This window comes from Plecotus auritus (genome assembly GCF_963455305.1).
Source record: "Plecotus auritus genome assembly, chromosome: X".
Taxonomy (NCBI): domain Eukaryota; kingdom Metazoa; phylum Chordata; class Mammalia; order Chiroptera; family Vespertilionidae; genus Plecotus; species Plecotus auritus.
In genome coordinates this window covers 99,364,626-99,391,515 of record NC_137784.1, presented here as the reverse complement: position 1 = coordinate 99,391,515, position 26,890 = coordinate 99,364,626, and the positions used below count along the sequence as shown (strand labels likewise).

Genomic DNA, 26,890 nt, shown 5'->3' with positions numbered 1-26,890 from the left:
TTAAATGGATGAGCTCTGATCCTAATTGCATTTGCATACTGGTTTCAGATTTTATTTGGATTTTTTCTCTCCCTCTTAAACGGAAAACACATTATTAAGGCATTTAGATGTTTTAATTTAAAAAAATACTCGTTGCTAATAAAGGAAATTAAAGCCTGGATTAACATGTTCTTTTCTTTTCTGAAAATGCTACATAGGTTCTGAAGTCATTGGGGTGTTTTAATGATTAAAAATCTTACTGTGCTCAATGTAGTTTAAATTCAAACCTGAGTTAAAAATGGTTGTCTCCATTTATGTAGACCCTGCATAAATGTGGGGGCCAAACAGACTTGGATTAGAATCCCAATTTTGCCACTGACTGACTATAGTGACCTTGGGCAAACCTTACTAAATAAATCTTCCAGCCTCAGTTTTCTCAGTTGCAAAATAGGGAAAAAGATATCTTGCTCAAGGCATTGTTAGGAAAATTAAGATGTTTATAAAGTACGTTGTATATAATAAGTTCTTAGTATTTTAAAACTCAGGTATAAAATTCATGTTGACTGAGGTTTTACACATGATGGAATAAGATCAGGATTGCTTTACTTATTTATTTATTTTTTAATATATTTTATTGATATTTTACAGAGAGGAAGGGAGAGGGATAGAGAGCTAGAAACATCGATGAGAGAGAAACATCGATCAGCTGCCTCCTGCACACCTCCTACTGGGGATGTGCCCGCAACCAAGGTACATGTCCTTGACCGGAATCGAACCCGGGACCCTTCAGTCCGCAGGCCGATGCTCTATCCACTGAGCCAAACCGGTTTCGGCAGGATTGCTTTTTTTTTATTTGTCATTCTTGAATTTTTATTTTTTGCAGCAATACAGTCAATAGTAGAAAAAAACCTCAATTTCAGTTTTAATAGGTGACTCAAAATGACTTAAATAATAATCTGCCATTTCAAATTTTATTCTTTATACTAAGCCTAAATACAATGGTTACTTTAATATTCAGGTGTAATAATTATAAAGATCACAATTTACCCTTAAAAGTAGTAATATTATTGTATTTTTTGGATCCTTCTGTTGCTCTGACAAGTTGTGTTGCTCTATCCTACATACTATTCTGATATCAACTTTTTATGTATTATCCAGATAAGCCTAAATTACCAGAAAACTACACAGATGAAACATGGCAGAAACTGAAAGAAGCAGTGGAAGCTATCCAGAATAGTACTTCGATTAAGTACAATTTAGAAGAACTCTATCAGGTATGTATTAATGTGGATAACCAGCTTTGGTCAGTGTAAACTGAGTTGGATGTATATAACTTTTACTTTGTTTTTACATTTAGAAATTTTTTCAATTTTAGTGTACACTTAATATTATTCTGTATTAGTTTCATGTGTACAGCATAGTGGTTAGATAATCATATACTTTACAAAGTATTCTCCCTGATACGGGTCCTTATGTAGCCTTTTGGTTCCCCTCAAATTACAATTTCTTATTAATTTATGCACACTTTAATAAGCTATGTGTACAATCATATTGGTATAAATTGGCCTTATCTTGGACCCTTCTGATTATGATTTACAATTAGGAGCACTTTCGTATAATAGAGGTTTTACCTATGCCTGAATCCCAAAGATGATTTCTGGTGACATGTCATTCTGTTGTACTTGCTAAGTTGTGTTACCTATAGGAAAGGCCTCAAGAAATGCAGATATTCTCCATATACTTTTGTCTATCTCCTTCCTGTTAGCCTTTTGCCATTTCTTTTTCTTTTTGTGTTCTTCTTACCTCCTGGGACACCTTACACAAAAAATGAGCTGCAGGTTGTAGCCCAGCAACTTGGCATGAGGTCCAGGTTTGTTTTTCATGCTTAGCAAATGGGTCTGTACTTGAAGTGTTAATTTAAATATACTCTTAAGGACAATTAATAATTTAGACTTCTTGCTACCAACTTATTTTGCCCTACTGAATTTTTAAAATTGATTTTATGGAAAGGAAGGGACAGAGAAACATAGATCAGTTGCTTCCTGAATGCGCCCTGACCGGGGGTAGAACCTGCAACCTGGGTATGTGCCCTGACCAGGAATCAAACCTGCCACCTTTTTGGTGTACGGGATGATGTTCCAACCAACTGAGCCATGTTGGCCAGGGCTGCCCTACTGTATTTTTTTAAAATACATTTTTATTGATTTCAGAGAGGAAGGGAGAGAGAGAAACATTAACGATGAGAATCATTGATCGGCTGCCTCCTGCACACCCCACACTGGGGAGCGAGCTCGCAACCTGGGCTAGTGCCCTGACTGGGAATCAAACCATGACCTCCTGGTTCAACCACTCTCAACTACTAAGCTACGCCAGCCGGGCTGCCTTACTATATTTTTGACACAACCAATTCAGGAAGTTATTTCGCATTATAGCATCAGCAGTTTTGTATTTAAAAAATATATATTTCAGAGTCTAGTAGTTTTGAGTTTTTGCATTAATGAGTAGCTTGTGAGAAATTAATGTTGTTGGGTTGATCAGAATTCACAGTTTTATATATGTTCATTTTATCTATTTAAATATGTTTTTATTGATTTTAGAGAGAGAGGGAGGGAGAGAGAAAAACATGGATTGGCTGCCTCCTGCACGTCCCTGCTGGGATTCAAGTCTGCAACCCAGGCATGTGCCCTGATGGGATATCAAACCCATTACCTCTTGGTGCATGAGAAGATGCTCAACCAACTGAGCCACACCACCCAGAGCTCGTCTGTTCATTTTAGTTGCAGAGGTAGTATGGTGATTGACAAATCCTAGATTAGGATCTAGTTTTGATTGCAATTACCCTTTTGATCTTGGGCAAGGAACTCAGCTTTAGTTTCCTCCTCTATAACATAGGGGGAAAAATGTCTGTCCTACTTACCTCATGGGGTTGCTTATAAGAATCAAATAAAATGTGAAAAATACCTTGAAGCACTATGAAATAGAAATATAAGTCAAACTTATTTCATAAGCCAGTGTGGCCTTTTCACTTGTGATTTGTCAATTGATATCACCATTTCCTGTTGCTGTGAAAATTAAATGAGTCAATGCATGCAAAACACTAAGAACAATGACCAACACATGGTAATAATGCTATGTAATACCATAAGCATTACAGTGCTGATATCTTAAGTATTATAATGCTATGTGTCAGGTAGTAGTAGAAGTACCTCAGCCATTGCTTCAGGATAAACCCACCTCATTTGGCTATGTTGTTAGATTCCTTACATGGTTCCCGAGTTGTACAACAATAAAAGTAGAATTACAGAGTTAAAAGTTAGAAAGGCCTTAAGAGATCATGTGATCTAATATCTTTGTCGAATGCACATGGCAGCCTATAAAGGTTCATCTCTTATCTCATTTAAGCATTATAGAAACCCTTTGTGAAGTAGATAGGGTAGTAATTATCCCTCTTCTACTAACAAGGAAACTGAGTCTCAGGGAAGTTAAATAATGTGCCCATAGTCATATATTGGCACAGCAAGAGACTCAACTAAGATGCCCAAGTTTCTATTTCTAGTTCAGTGCACTTTCCCTACCATGCTGTCTCACTAATACACCATAGCCCTTTAAATGCCTCTGTAGTGCAGTGTTTAAAGCAAATAGTTTTACTTTAGGAGAAAAAACTTGTCATCAAAGGTGATTTTTTTCATTTGTGCATATATAGGGTGTTTATTTGGATACACTGTACAGCATCTTTAATTTCTATGATGTGGTACGTTCTTTAGTTCATATTTATGACATTGATTTTGGTTGTTAATTTACCTTGTTACTTTACCTTGAATATTTTTCTAGAGCTTTTGGGTTCAAAAATATTTTTCCTGATACATTGATTCTGTTATATCCATTTATGTTTTAAGAGCACATAGCTTATATTTTTATGTTTTTTGTTTCTTGTACTTCAGAATTATTACCTGCCATTGTTCAATTGCATTGTTCTACCTAAAATCAGTGTTATAATTTTTTTATTAAATATATATTTATTGATTTTAGAGAGGAAGGGAGAAGGAGAGAGAAATAGAAACATCAATGAGGGGTGAGAATCATTGATCAGCTGCCTCCTGCATGCCCGGGACTGGGTATCAAACCTGGAACCCTTCAGTCCGCAGGCCAGTGCTCTATCTACTGAGCCAAACTGGCTAGGGCAGTGTTACAACTTTTCACTATTTGCTTTTTTCATAGTAATTTACTACAGCTGCTATAGTAAATTCAAAAGCAATTGTGTCTAGCTCTTCTTTTAAAATATATATGTATTTTAATTGATTTCACAGAGAGAGAGAGAAACATCAATGATGAGAGAGAATCATTGATCAGCTGCCTCATGCACGCCCCCTACTGGGGATCAAGCCTGCAACCCGGGCATGTACCCTTGACCAGAATTGAACCCAGGACCTTTCAGTCTGCAGGCTGACACTATCCACTGAGCCAAACATGCTAGGGCTCTTTTGTTGTTGTTTTGAACATATCAAGATTTTACTGTCATATAATAAGACAAAATATGAAGCTTAGAGCTGGATTATTTGACCCTTTCTCTTCTTATCTCCTCCCAGTTCAAAATGCTTGCATCTCTTAATAGCATTCTCTTAGATCTGCAGTTAGGCTTAAGGCATTCAAGCCTCAGCACAATCTTCTTTATAGTTTTAGCCTTTTTTCGGAAAATTGGCTTAGTCTGCCCACCATAGCCACTCTGCTCCCTGTCATAAAGCCGCTTTCCCTGAGCATACAGAGAATCCTTGCCCTTCTTATACTGTGTTACTCTGTGGGGTTGATGCTTGCCACACTTCTTACAGAAAGTTCGGCGGGTTTTAGGAACTTTCACCATGTTTGCGAGAGCGCTATCGGCAGGGAAAGGTCTTTTGTTGGTTTTTGACCATAATTTTATAAATGCTTCTTTGGATTCTCAGAAAGATTATTTTGAGATGTTCAAGTTCAAAAAAGGATAAAGGAAGTAAAATTATTTCATACCATTTGGATTTCAGGTGTTTGTTTGATTTTGACTGGTTGAAATGTAATTTAAAATTGAAACAATATAGAAGTATATAGTATACCAAACAAAAGTTCTCCAAACCTCTCATTATCCATCTGACCCTCTCTCTATCCCTCATGTCACCATTTATTTGACATATATCTATGCAGAACTTTTTTTCTGTGTTTGTAAAATCGTTTTGCTTTAAAGCTTAAGCATGAAGTCCCTAGTGTGGATTGCATGTACTGCTCCTAAGTTTTTAATTTCTGGAAAAGAACATGCTCTTCTGAGTGCATTTGCAGTACGCAGAGGTAGTCTTTTAGAATGAGTTTAATTTTACTTTATTAATATATATATATTTATTTCAGAGCGGGAGAGAGAGAGAAACATCAATGATGAGAGAGAATCATTGATTGGTTGACTCCTGCAAACCCCACACCAGGGATCAAGCCCTGCAACCCAGGCATGTGTCCTGACCCTGAATCAAACTTTGACCTTCTGGTTCATAGGTCGATGTTCAACCACTGAGCAATGCCGGCCCGGTCTAAAAGTAATTTTTATTTTTATTTTATTTTATTTTTGTAATCCACACCCGAGGATATTTTTCCATTGATTTTCAGAGAGAGTGGAAGAGAGAGGGCAAGACAGAGAAATATTGATGTGTTTCTCTCACACCAATTGTTTGCCTCCCACACACGCACAGACCAGGGTCTGGGATCTAGCCTGAAACCCAGGTACATGCCCTTGACCGGAGTCGAACCCAGGACCCTTCGGTCTGCAGGGCAATGCTCTATCCACTGAGCAAAATGGGCTAGGGATAAAAATTATTTTTTTAATTATTTATTTTTGTTATCTTTTTAAAAGTTATTTTTAAATGAGATTATACCTGAGTATAATAATTATCTTTCCTTGAAAACCTGGAACCCCATAAGAGTGAGGCAATGGTTAATGTTTTGGTTTGGATTTCTTTTTGGTTAGTTGGTTTTTAATTGACTACAGATAGGAGTATGGTTAAATGCACTTCTTTTTAGTTGATCAGCCTGCTTTAGATGAGAGATCAGCCATTCATGATAACTCTGGGCAAGTTACTTCTCTAAGCCTTGGTTTCCACATTTAAAAAATGGGGAAAACTAACACAACCTATATGGCAAAGTTGTTTAATTATAAATAAAATACTGGAAAAAAGTACTTACTACAGTGCCTGCTATATATTCTGGTGTCATGGATGGTGATGATGATAATAATATAAATATTTGAGTCTTTAAAAAAGATATCTCTGTCTTATATTACATTTTATTATATAACTCTAAAGCCACATGTTTTCAAATTCTAAATCCACACTGAGCCAGAACAGCTGGCTGAATAAATAAATTACATTCTAAATATGTATCAATAGATACCATTAGCCAAATTGGAAGATAATAGAAAAAGAGAGGAGCTCTCTAGGAACAGTGTCCCTCTGCACTTTCTCAAGAATGTATCTTGTTTTTACATGTGGTAGCTTAATAATTAGAATTTTGGTATTGGCATGTGACTTTTTTTTACTAAATATTTTAAATAATGGGCTTATTTTCCTTATGTTCTCAGCCTTTGTATGAATAGCTGTGTAATGTTTTTAAATCATCTACCATTCTCGGAGCTGGCTACATCTGTATTTTTTCAGTTTTTTATATGTGGAAGTGTGATGTTTATTTACTTATTTATTTTTTTGGTTAAGCATCACCCGAAGATATTTTTCCATTGATTTTTAGGGAGAGTGGAAGAGAGGGAAAGACAGAGAGAAACATCGATGTGAGAGAAACACATCGATTGGTTGCCTCCTGCAGGAGACCCGACCAGGGCCCTGGCCAAAGAGGAGCCTGCAATCCAGGTACGTGCCCTTGGCCGGAATTGAACCCAGGACCCTTTGGTCCACAGGCCGATGCTCTATCCAGTGAGCCAAACCAGCTAGGGCAACATTTATTCTTAATATAAATGCCTAGCTATTATCTTTAGAGGCAAGCCTAGTCCATTATTCAATTCTGATGAAAAGAACTTTGTATTAATAACGGGAACTCTTGCTTGGATAGCTTTTTATGAAATAACTCTTAAATAATGAACCTTTTTATTAATGATTAATTTATTGAGTAAATGACCACAAGACTGGAAGCAAATAGTTTTTCCATTTCAGTATATAGGTTATTAACCATTGTAAAATCTGGTTGTTTAATTAAGCAGACAATGGTTATAGGAGAGCAGTTAGATTCTTAGCAGAGATGGATACGTTCTGTATTGTATTTTATGTACGTTTAACTTGTCACTCTGTTGGTGTTTTGTTTTTTTTGTTTTTTTTAAATATATTTTATTGGTATTTTACAGAGAGGAAGGGATAGGGATAGAGAGCTAGAAACATCGATGAGAGAGAAACATCGATCAGTTGCCTCCTGCACACCTCCCACTGGGGATGTGCCCGCAACCAAGGTACATGCCCTTGACCAGAATCGAACCCGGGACCCTTCAGTCCGCAGGCCGACGCTCTATCCACTGAGCCAAACCAGTTTCGGCTGTTGGTATTTTTAAGCTTAGTCTATCATGTTATGTAGTGCTCCTCTTTTATTAAAGTGTAGTTGATGAATTAGTTTTAGGAGTACAACGTAGAGATTTGACATTTGTATACCTTATAAAATGATCACAATAAGTCTAGTTACCATCAATCACCATACAGAGTTATTACAATAGTATTGACTATGTTCCCTATGCTGTACATTATATCCCCATGACTTATTTATTTTTTCATCCATCTTTTATTTATTTATTTATTTATTTATTTATTTATTTATTTTTTAAATATATTTTATTGATATTTTACAGAGAGTAAGGGAGAGGGATAGAGAGTCAGAAACATCGATGAGAGAGAAACATCGATCAGCTGCCTCCTGCACACCTCCTACTGGGGATGTGCCCGCAACCAAGGTACATGCCCTTGACCGGAATCGAACCTAGGACCTTTCAGTCTGCAGGCTGACGCTCTATCCACTGAGCCAAACCGGTTTCGGCTTTTTTCATTCATCTTTTAAACCCCCTTCCCTCTGTCAACTATCAGTTCTCTGTAGGAGTCTGTTTCTGTGTTGGTTATTTTTTGTTTGTTTTTAGATTCTACATATAAGTGAAATCATACGGTATTTGTCTTTCTCTGACTTATTTAACTTAGCATCATACCCTCTAGGTCCATTCATTTTGTCACAAATGGCAAGTTTTCATTCTTTTTTATGGCTTAGTAATTTTCGTGTGTGTGTGTGTGTGTGTGTGCCACCACATCTTCTTTATCCATTCATCTATTGATGAACACCTAGGTTGTTTCCAAAGGAGACATACAGATGGCCAACAGACACATGAAAAGATGCTTAACATCCCTAATCATTAGGGCAGCAATTTTCTTTTTTTTTTTTTTAACAAGTTCCCTTTGTTTAATATATATATATATTATTGATTTCAGAGAGGAAGGGAGAGAGATAGAGAAATAGAAACATCAGTGATGAGAGAGAATCATTGATTGGCTGCCTCCTGCAAGTCACCACTGGGGATCAAGCCCACAACCGGGGCATGTGCCCTTGGCTGGAATCGAACCTGGGACCCTTTAGTCCTTAGGCCAACGCTCTATCCACTGAGCCAAACCGGCTAGGGCAGGGCAGCAATTTTCAATATTTTATAATATACGTATATATTTTGGTATGCTACAGAATTTTAGTAACTAGTTTATGTGTGCCATGAGATGAAAAAGTTTGAAAATTGCTGCATTAGGGAAATGCAAATCAAAACCACAATGAGATACCACTTCATACTTGTTAATGGCTATTATCAAAAAGACAACACATAAGTGTTAGTGATGATGTGGAGCAAAGAGTACTCTCCTGCACCATTGGGGAGAACATAAATTGGTGTATCCACTATGGGAAAAAAGTATGAAGGTTCCTTAAAAATAGAACTGCCAGTCCTGGCTAGTGTTGCTCAGTGATTAGAGTGTCGGCCCTCACACGGAAAGATTGCAGGTTCATTTCTGGTCAAGGGCACATATCTGGGTTGCAAGTTCATCTCTGGTCCTGGTTGGGGCACGTGTGGAAGGCAACCAGTCAGTCTGTCTCTCTCACATAGATGTTTCTCTCTGTCTCTCCCTCCCTTCCACTCGCTCTAAAAATCAGTTGGAAAAAATATCCTCTGGTGAGGATTAACACACACACAAAAAAAATAGAGCTGCCATACGACTTTGTAATTTCACTTCTGGGTATTTATCTAAAGGAAATAAAACATCAACTTGGAAAGATAAATGTGCACCCCTATGTTCATTGCAGCATTGTTTACACTAGCCAAGATATGGAAACAACCTACGTATCCACTAATAGACGAATGTATTGCTCCTCCTTTTACTGAATTATTAATACTATCCCTGCTGCCCTAGCTGGTTTGGCTCAGTGGATAGATTGTCAGCTTGTATACTAAAGGGTCCTGGGTTCGATTCTGGTAAAGGGCACATGCCCGGGTTGTGGACTTGATCCCCAATAGGGGGCATGCAGGAGGCAGCCAGTCAATGATTCTCATCATTAATGTTTCTATCTCTCTCTCTGTCCCCCTCTGCCTTCCTCTCTGAAATCAATAAAAAATATATTTTAAAAATACCATCCCTGCTACTTTAAAAAATGTGCAGCTATAAATTCAGAGGCCTTGATAATCGTAGTCTTTTTTTTTTAAGTTACACTGTACTACCTTTTCTCTCTTTTTTTAATTTCTTTATTGATTAAGGTATTACATATGTGTCCTTTTTCCCCCAGTACCCCCCACCTTCCATTCATGCCCCCACCCCCCTGTTGTCTGTGTCCATTGACTAGGCTTACATGCATGCATATAAGTCCTTTGGTTGATCTCTCCCCCTTACGCCCACCCTCCCTACCTTCCCTGAGGTTTCAGGTTCTGATCGATGTTTCTCTGTCTCTGGATCTATTTTTGTTCATCAGTTTATGTTGTTCATTATATTCCACAAATGAGTGAGATCATGTGATATTTATCGTTCTCTGCCTGGCTTATTTCACTTAGCATAATGCTCTCCATCTCCATCCATGTTGTTGCAAATGGTAAGAACTCCTTTTTTACCGCAGCGTAGTGTTCCATTATGTGGATGTACCACAGTTTTTAATCCATTCATCTGCTGATGGGCCCTTAGGCTGTTTCCAAATCTTAGCTATGGTGAATTGTGCTGCTATGAACATAGGGGTGCATATATGCTTTCTGATTCGTGTTTCTAGTTTCTTGGGATATATTTCTAGAAGTGGGATCACTGGGTCAAATGGGGGTTCCATTTTTAATTTGTTGAGGAAACTCCATACTGTTCTCCACAGTGAGAGTTCTGCACCAGTCTGCATTCCCATCAGCAGTGCACGAGGGTTCCTTTTTCTCCTTATCCTCGCCAGCACTTGTCGTTTGTTGATTTGTTGATAACAGCCATTCTGACAGGTGTGAGATGGTACTGCATTGTTGTTTTGATTTGCATCTCTCTGATGATTAGTGACTTTGAGCAGGTTTTCATATGTCCCTTGGCCTTCCTTCTGTCTTCTTTCCAAAAGTGTCTATTTAGATCAGATGCCCATTTTTTGATTGGGTTGTTTATCTTCTTTTTGTTAAGCTGCATGAGTTCCCTGTAAATGTTGGAGATTAAACCCTTATCGTTGGTATCATTGGCAAATATGTTCTCCCACGCAGTGGGCTTTCTTGTTTTATTGATGGTCTCCTTTGCTGTGCAAAAGCTTTTTATTTTGATGTAGACCCATTTGTTTATTTTCTCTTTAGTTTCCATTGTTCTAGGAGCAGTACCGGTGAACAAATTGCTTCAGCAAATGTCAGATTTTTCTGGCTGTGGATTCCTCTAGTATTTTTATAGTTTCTCGTATGTTTTTTTTTCATTTAATAAATCTTTATTGTTCAGATTATTACAATTGTTTCTCCTTTTTCCCCCCATAGCTCCCCTCCACCTGGTTCCCACCCCACCCTTTGCCCTTACCTCCCCCCACACTGTCCTCATCGATAGGTGTACGATTTTTGTCCAGTCTCTTTCTGCACCCTCCATACCCCTTTCCCCTGAGAATTGTCAGTCCACTCCCTTTCTATGCCCCTGATTCTATTATATTCACCAGTTTATTCTGTTCCTCAGGTTTTTAATTCACTTGAATTTTAGGTTCACTTGTTCATAGATATGTATTTGTTGTTCATAATTTTTATCTTTACTTTTTTCTTCTTCCTCTTCTTAAAGAATACCTTTCAGCATTTCATATAATACTGGTTTGGTGGTGATGAACTCCTTTAGCTTTTTCTTATCCGTGAAGCTCTTTATCTGACCTTCAATTCTGAATGTTAGCTTTGCTGGGTAGAGTAATCTTGGTTGTAGGTTCTTGCTATTCATCACTTTGAAAATTTCTTGCCACTCCCTTCTGGCCTGCATAGTTTCTGTTGAGAAATCAGCTGACAATCGTATGGGTGCTCCCTTGTAGGTAACTAACTGATTTTCTCTTACTGCTTTTAATATTCTCTCTTTGTCTTTTGCTCTTGGCATTTTAATTATGATATGTCTTGGTGTGGTCCTCTTTGGATTCCTTTTGTTTGGGGTTCTGTGCGCTTCCTGGACTTGTAAGTCTATTTCTTTCACCAGGTTGGGGAAGTTTTCTGTCATTATTTCTTCCAAGAGGTTTTCAGTATCTTGCTCTCTCTCTTCTTCTGGCACCCCCATAATTCTGATGTTGGTACGCTTGAAGTTGTCCCAGAGGCTTCTTACACTATCTTCAACTTTTTGGATTCTTTTTTCTTTTTTTGCTTTTCCGGTTGAGTGTTTTTTGCTTCTTTGTATTTCAAATCTTTGACTTGATTCTTGCGTTCCTCTAGTCTGCTGTTGGGTCTCTGTATAATATTTTTTATTTCAGTCAGTGTATGTTTAATTTCTAGTTGGTCCTTTTTCATATCTTCGAGGGTCGCGTTATATTTATCGGCCTTTTCTAGGATATTCTTGAAGAGCCTTATAACCGTGGTTTTGAATTCTATATCCAGTCGTTTGTTTTCCTCCATTTCTTTCGTTTGTGATCTGTTTCTTCGTCTCCCCATTTTTCACTGCTTCCCTGAGTTGTGTGCTAGGTTTCCTATATGGCCCAGTGGATCGGCCTCCCCAGTTAACCTGAGGTGGACACTCTTGGTGCACCCCTTTGTGGATGTGTGTACAGCGTTGGTGTAGTTAAGTCTTGATTGTTGGTGGTATCACTGGGAGGAATTGACCTGCAGGCCAGTTGGCTGTGAGGATCAGCTGTGTCTACACTGGGAGATTTTCGGTGCTGGAGACAGCCTTATAGGATTAGCCTTGCCAGATTGCAAAAGCCTCTGTGCTCAGCATGAAAGGGGTGAAGTCTCAGGACGAGGCAGACAGTTTGGCTTCCCGTCAACCCTGCCCTTGCGCGTGAGTCTCCAGACCTCTGCATTCCGCAGTTCCTGAGTTTACGCCTTACAGTCCAGATTTCCCCCGTAAGAGCGTGGGTCCCCAGGGGCTCGCCCGGAACTGAGGTTCAGTGCAGTCGGAACTGGGGTTCAGTGTAGTTGGGGGCTTCCTTCCCCCTCCTGCCAGAGAAAGCCAGCCAGGCACTCCGCTGCCCTTCCTCTCTGCGTGCGTGTCTCCGTACCTCAGCTCTTTGCCGCTCCTTCTCCGTGAGCTTTCCTCTTTCTTTCTAGTTGTAGAATTTCCACTCAGCCAGCTTTCCTGTGGTTCTGGATGGTGTCCGTTCTATCTTTTAGTTGTAGTTTTGAAATTGTTGTGCGGGGCAGCAGTTTAGGTGCTTACCTATGCCGCCATCTTGGTTTCTCCCCTTTACAATTAAGTCTTAACTGTCTATGACACAACTGAGATCCTTTTCGGTGTATTCTTCCTTTCTTCGCTCTAGGCGAAAATATTATCCCCTCCAGAGGTCCCAGGTCGAAGGCGCCAGTTTGTAGTGAACCCCTTTCACGTTCCACGTGGTTCAATGTTCAGGTTCAGGGTTTGGGCTCTGGAGGAGGCGGCACGTAAATGATAGAGACTGGAAAATATTAATTTGGAAATATTGGGGGCCAGGCAGGAGCCCAACTCAAGGGGAAGGACTCCACACGTCGTATGTTTAAGTCCTTGATCCATTTTGAGTTTATTTTTGTGTATGCTGTAAGTTGGTGGTCTAGTTTCATTTTTTTGCATGTATCTGTCCAATTTTCCCAACACCATTTATTGAGGAGACTGTCTTGACTCCATTGTATGTTTATGCCTCCTTTGTCAAATATTAATTGCTCATACTGGTTTGGGTCGATATCTGGATTCTCTATTCTATTCCATTGATCTATATGTCTATTCTTGTGCCAGTACCAGGCTGTTTTGAGAACAGTGGCTTTGTAATACAGCTTGAAATCTGGTATTGAGATCGCACCTACTTTGTTCTTCTTTCTCAGGATTGCTGTTGCTATTTGGGGTCTTTTTTTATTCCAGATGAATTTTTGGAGAGTTCATTCTAGGTCTGTGAAATATGCCGTTGGTATTTTAATGGGGAGTGCATTGAATCTGTAGATTATTTTGGGTAGTATGGACATTTTAATGATGTTGATTCTCCCAATCCATGAACATGGTATGTTCTTTGACTGGTTTCTGCTTCCTCTATCTCTTTTTTCAGTGTCCTGTAGTTTTCCGCGTATAGGTCTTTTACCTCCTTAGTTAAGTTGATTCCTAGGTATCTTAATTTTTTTGGTGCGATGGTAAATGGGATTGCTTTTTTAGTCTCTCTTTCTGTAAGTTTGCTATTGGTGTATAGAAATGCCATAGATTTCTTGGCGTTAATTTTGTATCCTGCTACATTGCCGAATTCATTTATTAAGTCAGATTTTTGATGGAGTCTTTCTGGTTTTTTATGTACAATATCATGTCATCTGCAAATAAGGACAGCTTTACTTCTTCTTTTCCAATTTGGATGCCTTTTATTTCTTCTTCTTGTCTAATTGCAATGGCTAATACTTCCAGTACTGTGTCGAACAGGAGTGGTGAGAGTGGGCATCCCTGTCTTGTACCTGTTCTTAGGGGAAATGGTTTTAGTTTTTGCCCATTGATTATGGTATTAGCTGTGGATTTATCATATATAGCTTTTATTATGTTGAGGTATGATCCTTCTATTCCCACCTTGTTTAGAGTTTTTATCAAGAAAGGGTGTTGGATTTTGTCTAATGCTTTTTCTGCATCAATTGATATGACTATGTGATTTTTATCTCTCAATTTGTTTATGTGATGTATCACATTTATTGATTTGTGGATATTGTACCATCCTTGCATCCCTGGGATAAATCCTACTTGGTCATGGTGTATGATTTTTCTCATGTACTGCTGGATCTGATTTGCTAGAATTTTGTTGAGGATTTTGGCATCTATGTTCATGAGGGATATTGGCCTGTAATTCTCTTTCATTGTGTTGTCTTTATCTGGTTTTGGTTTTAGGGTGATGCTGGCTTCATAGAATGAGTTTGGAAGTGTTCCTTAATCTTGAATATTTTGGAATAGTCTTAGGAGGATAAGTTTCAGTTCTTCCTTGAATGTTTGGTAAAACTTCCCTGTTAAGCCATCTGGCCCTGGACTTTTGTTTGCTGGAAGCTTTTTGATGACTGCTTCAATTTCTTCCATAATGATTGGCCTATTGAGATGTTTAGATTCTTCCCAATTGAGTTTTGGAAGGTTATATTTTTCTAGGAATATGTCCATTTCCTCCAGGTTGTCCAGTTTGTTGGAATAGAGTTGTTCATAGTATTTTTTAACAATCCTTTGTATTTCGGTGGGGTCTGTTGTTATTTCACCTCTTTCATTTCTGATTTTGTTTATTTGGGTCCTCTCTTTGCTTCTTGGTGAGCCTGGCTAGAGGTGCATCAATCTTGTTTATCCTTTCAAAGAACCAGCTCTTGGTTTTGTTGATCTTTTGTATTGTTTTTTTGGTCTCAGTGTCGTTTATCTCCGTTCTGTTCTTTATTATTTCCTTCCTTCTGCTTACCCTGGGTTTTTCTTGTTGCTCTCTTTCTAACTCTTTGAGTTGTAGGGTTAGGTAATTTATTACCATTGTTTCTTGTTTTTTTGCAGTATGCTTGTAGAGCTATGAACTTCCCTCTCAAGACTGCTTTCACTGTGTCCGATAGATTTTGCATTGTTGTGTTTTCATTGTCATTTGTTGCCATGATGTTTTTTTATTTCTTCCTTGATCTCTCTGGTAACCCAGTCATTGTTTAATAGCTTGCTGTTTAGTCTCCATGTGTTTGATTTTTTAAAAAATATATTTTATTGGTATTTTACAGAGCGGAAGGGAGAGGGATAGAGAGCCAGAAACATCGATGAGAGAGAAACATTGATCAGCCGCCTCCTGCACACCTCCCGTAGGGGGATGTGCCCGCGACCAAGGTACATTCCCTTGACCGGAATCAAACCTGGGATCCTTCAGTCCGCAGGCCAACGCTCTATCCACTGAGCCAAACGGGTTTCGGCATGGATTGTTTTTATTGTAGTTGATTTCCAGTTTTATGCCACTGTGGTCTGAGAAGATGCTCGATATGATTTCTGTCTTCTTGAATTTGAAGAGACTTTGCCTATGGTCTATCTTTGAAAATGACCCATGTGCACTTGAGGAGAATGTATATTCTGTGGCTTTGGGGTGAAATGTTCTGAAGATGTCAATTAATTCCATCTGGTCTAGTGAGTCATTTAGGATTGATGTTTCTTTGCTGATGTTTTGTTTAGAGGATTTGTCCAATGGTGATAGTGGGGTATTAAAGTCTCCTACTATGATTGTATTGCTGTCAATCTCTCCTTTGATATCCTCCAGGAGTTTTTTTATGTATTTGGGTGCTCGTGTATTGGGTGCGTATATGTTTAACAGAGTTATTTCTTCTTGTTGGATTGCTCCCTTTAGTATTATGAAGTGGCCTTCCTTATCTCTTGTTATGTCCTTCACTTTGAGTTCTAATTTGTCAGATATAAGTATTGCTACCCCAGCTTTTTTGTTCATTTCCATTTGCCTGAAAAACCTTTTTCCATCCCTTCACCCTCAGTCTGTGTGCGTCTTTTTTTCCGAGGTGGGTTTCTTGTAGACAGCAGATATATGGGTCGTGTTTTCTTTTTTTTTTTTTTTTTAATATATTTTACTGATATTTTACAGAGAGGAAGGGAGAGGGATAGAGAGTTAGAAACATCGATGAGAGAGAAACATCGATCAGCTGCCTCCTGCACACCCCCTACTGGGGATGTGCCCGCAACCAAGGTACATGCCCTTGACCGGAATCGAACCCGGGACCCTTCAGTCCGCAGGCCGACGCTCTATCCACTGAGCCAAACCGGTTTCGGCAAGGGTCGTGTTTTCTTATCCAATCCGTTACCCTGTGACTTTTGATTGGGGCATTTAATGCATTTACATTTAAAGTTATTATTGATAGGCACTTATTTGTCGCCATTTTTATTTTTTACCCCTGTGTTCCTTCTTTGCTTCCTATTTATTTATTTATTTTTTTTACAGCAGACCCTTTAGCATTTCTTGCATTGCTGGTTTGGTGCTAATAAATTCCCTTAGTCCTTTTTTGTCTGTGAAGCTCCTGATTTCACCTTCAATTTTGATTGATAGCCTTGCTGGGTACAGTATTCTTGGATTCAGACCCTTCCTTTGCATGACCTTGTATATTTCATTCCATTCCCTTCTGGCCTGATGAGTTTCTGTTGAGAAATTAGTTGCTAGTCTGATGGGGGTTCCTTTGTAGGTAACTTTCTGTTTCTCTGGCCGCTTTTTTTTTTATATATATATTTTATTGATATTTTACAGAGAGGAAGGGAGAGGGATAGAGAGCTAGAAACATCGATGAGAGAGAAACATCGATCAGCTGCCTCCTGCACACCTCCCACCGGGGATGTGCCCGCAACCAAGGTACATGCCCTTGACCGGATTCGAACCCGGGACCCTTCAGTCCGCAGGGCGATGCTCTATCCACTGAGCCAAACCGGTTTCGGCACTGGCCGCTTTTTAAAAAAATATATATTTTATTCCTTTTTTTTTTACAGAGAGGAACGGAGAGGGATAGAGAGTTAGAAACATCGATGAGAGAGAAACATCAATTCAGTTGCCTCCTGCACACCCCCTACTGGGGATGTGCTCACAACCAAGGTACATGCCCTTGACCGAAATCAAACCTGGGACCCTTGAGTCCACAGGCCGACGCTCTATCCACTGAGCCAAACCGGTTAGGGCTCTCTGGCCCCTTTTAAGATTCTTACTTTGTTGTTGCTGTTTGTCAATTTAATTATAATGTGCCTTGGCATCGGTCTTTTGGGGTTCATTTTGCTTGGGACTCTGTGAGCTTCTTGGATTTGTGTGGGTGTTTTGTTCCCTATATCAGGGAAGTTTTCTGTTATTATTTCTTCAAACAGGTTTGCTATTCCTTTCTCAGTTTTCTCTCCTTTTGGAACCCCTATTATGCAGATGTTGTTTTGTTTTGTGTTGTCCCAATGTTCCCTTAGGTTGTCCTCCTGCTTTTTAATTTTTTTTTCTAGAAGCTGCTCTACTTGGGTATTTTTTCCTACCTTGTCTTCTAGCTCACTGATGTGGTCCTCTGCTGCTTCTAGTCTACTCTTGATGCTTTCTATTGAGTTCTTTACAGCAGCGATGTCATTTTTCATTTCTTCTTGGTTCTTCATTTCCTCTTGGTTCTTACTCATATTATCGAATTTGTCTTCCATTCTTTTCATCCACCTTATGACCATTTCTCTGAATTTTTTGTCTGGCAGGTTGCCTCCGTTTCGTTTACTTCCTTTTTTGGTGATGCCTGCTTTTCTTTCATATGCGGGCTGTTTCTTTGTCTCCCCATGGTCTCTCTTCTCTGGGTGTCTGGTTATGTAGTTCTCTCTCTCCTTTCTGTGGTGGAGTGTAGAGCTCCTCTGAATCCGCATGTTTGCACCAATTGGGGACCGGTGCTCTGGGGTTCACAGCTGTTCGGTGGGTGCCGCAGTTGTAGTTTTTCAGGCTTCAGATAACATCCACTTTCCCCTTCAAGATGGCGTGGTCTCTCCTTCTGAGCCGGTGGCTCTGGGAGTGAACCCAGCAGCAGTGAGGGCTGCCCGGTCACGGGAGTCCCGTCCAGCAGTCCCCCACCTTCTGCTGGAGTATAGCTGTCTCTTAACTCACCAACAGACACTCCCTGTGCGACCCTCAGTTGCTCTTTCTGTCTGCTCCGGGACAAGGCTCAGGACACGTCTGTCTATTTCGCCGCCATTTTTTTTTCTCTCCGATAATCGTAGTGTTAATTTCTCCTTTCTATATGTAAAAAGAAAAATAATTTAGGTTTCATAGTCTGGCTTCCTTTCTGCAAATTCTTAGTTTTTGATATATTGTGAGTATCTTTTTTAAAAAAACATATTTATTTATTTATTTTTATTCCTCACCTGAGGCTATATTTCCATTGATTTTTAGAGAGAGTAGAAGGGAGGGGGGGAGAGAGAAAGAGAAACATCAGTGTGAGAGAGACACACAGATTGCTTGCATGCATGCCCAACCTGCGACTGGGGATCGAGCCTACAATTGAGGTAGGTGCCCTTGACTGCAATCGAACCTGGGACCCTGCAGTCCATAGACTGATGCTCTATCCACTGAGCCAAAATGGCTAGGGTGATTGTTAGTCATTTTTATTAGATGTAAAAAGAGTGTTAATGTAGGTTTTATTTCTGTATTAATTGTTGAAAAATTTTTTGATGTATTTTGTTTCTTTAAACATATGGGTTAAAAATAAGACACAACCCATTAGGCCAATGACCAGCGTTCAGCACCGTGGTAGGAATTTAATATCTTTCTTATTTCTGGCATTATTAAATCAGAAAATTTTCTAGATTTCCTTTCTTACTATTTTTAAGTCTTTTTTATTTAATCCTCACCCAAGGATATGTTTATTGATTTTAGAGAGGGGGAGGGAGGGAGGGAGGAAAGGAGGGGCGGAAGGAGAGGGAGAGAAAAAGAAATAAACCTCTATAGGGTTGCCTCCCATATGCCCCTTACTGGGGATCCAACCTGCAACCTAGGTATGTGCCCTGACTGGGAATTGGACCCACAACCTTTTGGTATAGGAGACGATGCTCCAGTCAACTGAGCCCCCTAGCCAGGGCACTATATTCAATTCTTTATTTTTTGTATCTTTGTATTGTTTATCCTTATTTCAGTAATCTTTTTTATTCTAGTCTTCTCACCCTCATTTCTGCTCCTTCCCTTGTTCCAAATGTAATCTTTGCTTTTGCTGTTTCTTAAATTCTATGTTCCTCAAAGCATCAAATTTCACCTTTTATAGTTTTGCATTTCACTTCCTATATATTTATGTTTTCTTTGGAGTGATTTTTTTTCTTTTAGGAAAACACTTTTTTGATATGACATGTGTGGATTTTTTGTGGGGAGGGACTAGGATTTGGAGGAAGAATGTTTTTATTTTATACCCAATTACCTTCAAAAAAGATTTAAGGCAGCATTTTTACCAGTAATGATTATGAGCTTAAGTGAAAAGATAGTTTTACTTGAGGGAATTGTATAACTCTACCTAGAATCTGTTTAATACAAATAGTTGCCTGTGAAATGAGGTTATTTTTGTAATAATTATACTAGATCAAACTTCCAGGGATTTCTAAAGTGTTCAGTAAAATGTAAAATAATTGTACATGTCTAATAGTGCATTTCAAATATCTGGTATAAAATAGAACTTATCTCAAACTCCTAAGTAGTGATTTAACTTCTTATGCATGTTTCTATCCCAGCACCTAACAGGATACACGCAGGGGTCCTCAAACTTTTTAAACAGGGGGCCAGTTCACTGTCCCTCAGACCGTTGGAGGGCTGGACTATAGTTAAAAAAAAAAAAACTATGAACAAATTCCTATGCACACTGCAGGCCCGGGACGAGTTGGCTGCTAAGCAGGACAGGCAGCGGCACCCGGCGGGCTGGATAAATGTCTGGCCGCAGTTTGAGGACCCCTGGGAGTACTTAGTAAAGTCTCAATCCTTGTTGAGTCAGTGACTGCTTCCTGTGTGCAAAGCTGGGCAGAAACCATGGGCATATAATGACCTCTTAGTTCTTGTCCCTAAGGTGCTTATATTCAAGTATGTTCATGACATTAGTAATTTGTGACCAGCAGTTTTTTTAAGAAATAAAATAGAAAATATCAGAGAATATAATGCATAATAATGATTCATTGTAGTTTCATGAAGATTTTGTTTTAATTACATACATTTATTTACTTACTAGAGGCCCGATGCACAAAATTTGTGCAAGAGTAGGCCTTCCTTCCCATGGCTGCTGGCACCTGGACCTGGGCTTCCCTCGCAGCCCCGGCTTCATCTGGAAGGTCATCCAGAAGGATGTCTGGTCTAATTAGCATATTACACTTTTATTATTATAGATTTATTTATTTAAAATAAGTTTTATTAATTTTTTGAGAGAGAAGGGGGAAGGAGAGAGAAACATTGATTGGCTGCCTCCTGCACACCCCCTACCGGGAATTGAGCCTGCAACCCAGGCCTGTGCCCTGACCACATAGGCCAAGGCACATACATTTATTTTAGGTACAGTGGATTATGACATAAAATGTATTTCTTACTAGGGCTTCTCAAAAAATTTTGGAAGCCACTGTTCTAGCACACATTACTGTCCTTAACAAACCTTGCTTAAGAGTGAGGAAAGCAGCCCTAGCTAGCTGGTTTGGCTCAGTGGAAAGAGCGTTGCCCTGTGAACTGAAAGGTCCCAGTTTCGATTCTGGTCAAGGCCACATGCCTGGGTTCTGGGCTCGATCCCCAGTGGGGGGCTTTCAGGAGGCAGCTGATCATTGATGTTTCTATCTCTCTCTCCCTTTTCCTTCCTCTCTGAAATCAATAAAAATAAATATTTTTAAAAAGTGAGTAAAGCAGAGTGTTTAGATTACAGAGTGTGTAGAAGATTATAAACAGACATGAGCTAAAACAGTACCTAAGCCTTGAATGTCATCTATACTAATAAAAGGGTAATATGCTAATTAGACCGGACATCCTTCCAGACAAAGCCACGGTGGCAGGGGCTGAGGAAGAGGCAGTTAGAGGCAATCAGGCCAGCAGAGGAGCAGTTAGGGGGCAACCAGGCCAGCAGGGAAGCAGTTAGGGGGCGATCAGGGCAGTTGGGGGGGCAGTTAGGGGGCAATCAGAACAGCAGGGAGGCAGTTAGGGGGCAATCAAGCTGGCCAGGGGGCAGTTAGGTGGAGGCAGCCAGGCCGGCAGAGGGCCAGCTAGGGGGCGATCAGGCCGGCAAGCTGAGGCAGAGGCGATGAGGCAGGCAGGCAGGTGAGTGGTTAAGAGCCAGTGGTCCCACAGGGATCATGCCTAAACCGGCAGTCAAACATCCCCTGAGGGATCCCAGATTGGAGAGAGTGCAGGCTGGGCTGAGGGACCCCCACCCATGCACGAATTTTATGCACCAGGCATCTAGTGCTAAAATAAAAAGTGTGGTGTGGGGCAGGGAGATAGAAAGGATTTTATTAGATAAGGAAGTATTTAAGTGTTTTAAATACTGGTTCAAAGCCCCCAAAGTATTATAGATTATGTAGTTGAAAAGTTTCACTTCCACCCCATCTCCCAACGCCCAACTAGTTTCCCTCTCCACAAACATTACTAGACAGAGGGTATCTTTCCAGAGATTTTTTTTATGTATGTAAAAAACCAACTGTGTTTTTATTCATTTTCTCTTTTTTTACATAAATGATAGTAGGCCATGCACCACATTGCACTGTTCAGTTCCTTGTATTTTTTATACCTATTGTGGAATTTCTCTGTAATAGTACTTGAAGAGCTTGATGAAAGGTTGTTGAGGAAGGGAAATTACTGCATCTAGTCCATATGTTAAGCAGTCAAAGCTCAATTAGAGAAGCAGGGTGTTCTCTTCCAACTTGACCTTCAAAATTCACCTTAAATGTACCTGCCACGCTTTTTTTTTTCTTTCTTTTATTATTATTTTTCTTTTTTAAATCTTTTTTGTTGAGATTATTATAGATGTCCCTCTCTTTCCCCCTATTGTCCCCCTCCACCTGGTTCCTACCCCACCCCAGGTCTTTACCACCCTATTGTCTGTGTCCATAGGTAATGGATATCCTATCTAATAGAGAATATGCTAATTGACTGTCACACCCTCACAAAGATGGCAGCGCCCACAGCCACAAGTTGGCAGCGCCCAGTCCCCTCAGCTCCTCAGCTGCCCAGGGCTGGCCTGAGGCACAGGCAAGCCTCGGATGGCAGCTTCCCAGCCCCCCAGGGCCGGCCTGAGGTGCAGGCAAGCCTTGGGTGTCTGCTGCCCAGCCGATGCCCGAGGTGCAAGCAAGCCTCGGATGTCAGCTGCCCAGCTGAACAGGGCCGGCCCAAGGGAAAACCAAACGACTGAACAAGCCGGCTGCTTAGGGCAACCAGGCCAGCAGCGGAGTTAGTGAGGGACGATCAAATGACTGAACAGTAGGCTGCGTCAACCAGGCCCGCGGGGGGCTGTGAGGGGTGACCAGGCTGGCGGGGGGCAGTTGGGGGTAACCAGGCCAGCAAGGGGGGCATTTGAGGGTGACCAGGCTGACAGGGGGGTGCAGTTGGGGGCAACCAGCCTGGCGGTGGGGGGGCAGTTGGGGGCGACCAGGCTGGCAGGAGGGGTGCAGTTAGGGGCAACCAGGTCAGTGGGGGGGGGCAGTTGGGTGCGATTAGGCTGGCAGGTGGGGCAGTGAGGGACTAGGCCAGTGGGAGGGGGGAATTGGGGGTGACCAGGCCAGCAGGGATGGCAGTTGGGGGCAATTAGGCTGGCAGGCAGGGCAGTGAGGGGTGACTAGGCTGGTGGGGGGAGCAATTGGGGGCAACCAGGCAAGCAGGGAGGTAGTTGGGGTGACCAGACCAGCAGGGGGGGGCAGTTAGGGGTGACCAGGCTGGTGGTGGGGGCAGTTAGGAGCAACCAGGCTGGCAGAGAGGGGACAGTTGGGGGTGACCTGGCCGGCAGCAGGGGGCAGTTAGGGGTAATCAGGCTGGAATGCAGAGGCAGTGAGGGGCGATCAGGCTGGCGGGGGTGTGGTGGAGGGCAGTTAGGGGTGACCAGGCAAGCAGGCTAGTGAATGATTAGGAGCCAGCGGTCAGCAGTCAGATATCCCCTGAGGGGTCCTGGATGGGAAAGGGTGCAGGCTGGGCTGTGGGGACCCCCCATGCACAAATTTCATGCACCAGGCCTCTAGTATGCACATAAGATCTTTGGTTAATCTTTTCCCCTGCTCCCCTTCCCTCTGACAGTCATCAGTCTGTTCCATTTCCATGCCTCTGATTCTATTTTATTCACCAGTTTATTCTATGCATTAGATTTCCTATTGGTTTATTTTGATTTTTAGATTCAATTGTTGATAGGTATGTATTTGTTGCCATTTTGTTGTTAATATTTATTATCTTTTTCTTCCTTTTCTTAGAGAATACCCTTCAGCATTTCATATAATAATGGTTTGTTGGTGATGAACTCCTTTAGCTTTTTCTTGTCTGTGAAGCTCTTTATCTGACCTTCAATTCTAAATGAGAGCTTTGCTGGGTAGAGTAATCTTGGTTGTAGGTCCTTGATATTCATCACTTTGAATATTTCTTGCCACTCCCTTCTGGCTTGCATAATTTCTGTTGAGAAATTAGTTGATAGTGGGTACTGCATTGTAGGTAACTTGTTTTTCTCTTGCTCCTTTTAAGATTCTCTCTTTGTCTTTTGCTCTTGGCATTTTAATTATGATGTGTCTTGGTGTGGTCCTCTTTGGCTTCCTCTTGTTTGGGGTTCTCTGTGCTTCTTAGACTTGTAAGTCTATTTCTTTCACCAGGTAGGGGAAGTTTTCTGTCATTATTTCTTCAAACAGTTCCTCAATATCTTGCTCTGTCTCCTCCTCTGGCACCCCCACAATGCGAATGCTTGAAGTTGTCCCAGAGTCTCCTTATACCATCCTCACATTTTTGGATTTTCTTTTATTTTTGCTCTTCCGATTGGGTATTTTTTGCTTCCTCATATTTCCAAGCATTGATTTGATTCTCAGAATCTTCCACTCCACTGTTGGATCCCTGTATATTCTTTATTTCAGTCAATGTATGCTTAATGTCTAACTGGTCCTTTTCCTTTTTTTGGGGGGGGGGGGAGGTTTCTAAAAGATTCTTGAGTAACCTTATAACCGTGGATTTGAACTCTATATCCAGTAGTATGCTCTCTTCCATTTCTTTCATTTGCGACATGCCTCTCTGTCTCTGCATTTTGGCTGCTTCCCTGTGTTTGTTTCTATGTATTGGGTAGAGCTGCTATGTCTCCTTGAGTTGGTAGAGTGGCCTTTTACAGTAGGTGTTCTATAGGGCCCAGTGGCTCAGCCTCCCCAGTCACCTGAGCTGGGAACTCTAGGTGCACCCCTTTGTGGGCTGGGTGCACAGTCTTAATGTAGTTGAGACTTGATTGCTGTTGGTGTCATTGGGAGGAATTGATCTCCAGGCCAATTGGCTGTGAGGACCAGCTGTGACTACAGTGGGAGACCTGCTGTGCAGGAGACACCCTATAGAACAGGACTTGGTTCAGTAAGACTTTGGTGCTTACTGACTCTGCCCGTTGAGTGTGTCACTTATGGGTGTGTAGAGTTGTAATCTGGTATGGTCTGACATTGACCACTGGATACACTGTCTCTTGGGTCTCCAGGAAGATGCAAAGTCAGACACTGCTTGGGGCCACCCAGCAGAAGCTACAGAGAGGTCTGCAGATTCCTTCTCTTTGTATCGGGTTTGGAAGTGCCCAGATGAGGCCCAGCCATGAAGCAAGGCAGGCTTTTGCTGGTGCTGGGTCTTGGGCCTTTTATTGATAGGTTTGGAGCTCCCTGACCCAGCCGCAGTTTGAGAGATTTTTACCCTGAGCAAAGAAAGGCCATTCGTATGCAAAAGCCGATGCACACAGTTTAGGTGGGATTGTAAATTGGATAAGGCCGGGGTCTTAGCGAATCACCAGGGCAGAGCAAACAAATGGCTGCCAGTCAGCCCTGTGACCAGAGAAGTCCAAGCATAGGAACAATGATCCCTGCGAGTACCTCCATCTGGGAGAAAGCCACCCCCAAGTTCCTGCCCCAATGCCAGACAATCCAGTTCCTCCTTGTATGTGTCTGTGTTCCCCAGAACCTTGTCCTCGTGCTGGAGTTTAGAGGAAGTGTAGGACCTTGTAAGGTCAGTTCATGGTGCTGGCCTTTTAACTATTTGTACACCATAAGCATATATAGACACAAGCAGTGGACCTTCCCCACACACCACCCGTGTCTATAGCTGCAAACTCTGGTCACCCAATTTAAAAATCAGACTTTTTAGTGACATTTCTGGGTTTGTAAAGAAAATTGTGGTAACTTAAATTTGTAAATATTCCAGTGCATATGGAAGAAATGGGGATGGTTTCCATTTTGGACGTGTGGCAGTTAACTGGTTTAGAGGAACAACTGGGTCTCCAGCATCCTCTGGGTCACTGAGCCCCAATCCGCAGTTTTTTACAGCCCATAGTTCTTACTGCCTGTAGGGACTTCTTTTCCCAGCTCTGGGACCCTGGCCTGGGGGGGTCTCGTGTGGGGCTGGAACATCCTTTGGGTGGCCTGTGCAGAGACAATCTACCTCCTGATTAAAAAAGCGGCACACGTGGGTACTGGACAAGCCTGTTCCGCACCTCCTACCAATTTCAATGTGCTTTCTTCTTTACTTCTCCAGTTGTAGGACTTTTTTTTTTTAATTTAAGAAAAGTATTACATATGTCTCCTTCCCCCCCCACCCGATTGAACCCCCCCCCGCCACTCACACCACCAAAGGCAAGCCCCCACCGCCCCAGTGTCTGTGTCCATTGGTTATGCTAATATGTATGCATACAAGTCCTTTGCTTGATCTGTAACCCTCCCCTCCCCTGCCATTTGTCTCTGGATCTATTTTTGTTCATCAGTTTTTGTTGATCATTGTATCCCACATATGAGTGAGGTCATGTGATATTCATCTTTTTCCAACGGGCTTATTTTGCCTAGCACAGTGGTCGGCAAACTACGGCTCGCAAGCCACATGTGGCTCGTGAGCCGCAGTTTGCCGCTCTGTTGACTAATGAGTTTGCCGACCACTGGCCTAGCATAATGCTCTACAGTTCCATCCATGCTGTTGCAAATGGTAAAAGTTCCTTCTTTTTTATAGCGGTGTAGTATTCCATTGTGTAGAGGTACCATAGTTTTTACTTCACTCATCTGCTGATGGGGACATAGGCTGTTTCCAAATCTTAGCTATTGTAAATTGTGCTGCTATGAACATAGGGGTGCATGTATTCTTTCTGATTGGTGTTTCTAGTTTCTTGGGATATAGTCCTACAAGTGGGATTACTGGGTCAAATGGGAGTTCCATTTTTAACTTTTTGAGGAAAATCCATACTATCTTCCACAGTGGCTGCACCAGTCTGCATTCCCACCAGCAGTGCAATAGGGTTCCTTTCTCTCCACATCCTCCTCAGCACTTGTCCTTTGTTGATGATAGCTATTCTGACAGGTGTGAGATGGTATCTAGTTGCTTTGATTTGCATCTCTCGGATGATTAGTACTTTGAGCATGTTTTCATATGTCTCTCGGCCTTCTGTATGTCCTCTTTAGAAAAGTGTCTATGTAGGTCCTTTGCCCATTTTTTGATTGGATTGTTTATCTTCCTTTTGTTAAGTTGTATGAGTTCCCTGTAAATGTTGGAGATTAAACCCTTATCTGAAATAGCATTGACAAATATGTTCTCCCATGCAGTGGGCTTTGTTGTTTTGATGGTTTCATTTGCTGTGCGGAAGTTTTTTATTTTGATGTAGTCCCAT

At 41.2% G+C, this 26,890-nt stretch overlaps 1 protein-coding gene and 1 pseudogene across 5 annotated transcripts in view; one reads left to right on the top strand and one right to left on the bottom strand.

Annotated features, from left to right (window-relative positions):
- The window catches only part of CUL4B (cullin 4B), a 70,224-nt gene that overhangs the window by 4,529 nt on the left and 38,805 nt on the right, over window positions 1–26,890 (top strand). For all 4 annotated transcript variants that reach the window (XM_080653930.1, XM_080653932.1, XM_080653931.1 and 1 more), the window contains exon 3: window positions 1,138–1,253. In XM_080653930.1, coding sequence (XP_080510056.1) covers window positions 1,138–1,253 — 116 coding nt within the window. The remainder of the gene's footprint in view (window positions 1–1,137; window positions 1,254–26,890) is intronic.
- On the bottom strand, window positions 3,016–4,851 carry LOC308239448 (large ribosomal subunit protein eL42-like; annotated as a pseudogene). The gene is made up of 2 exons: window positions 4,493–4,851; window positions 3,016–3,041 (listed from the first exon to the last, which is right to left on the bottom strand). The product of its transcript is annotated as a large ribosomal subunit protein eL42-like (transcript).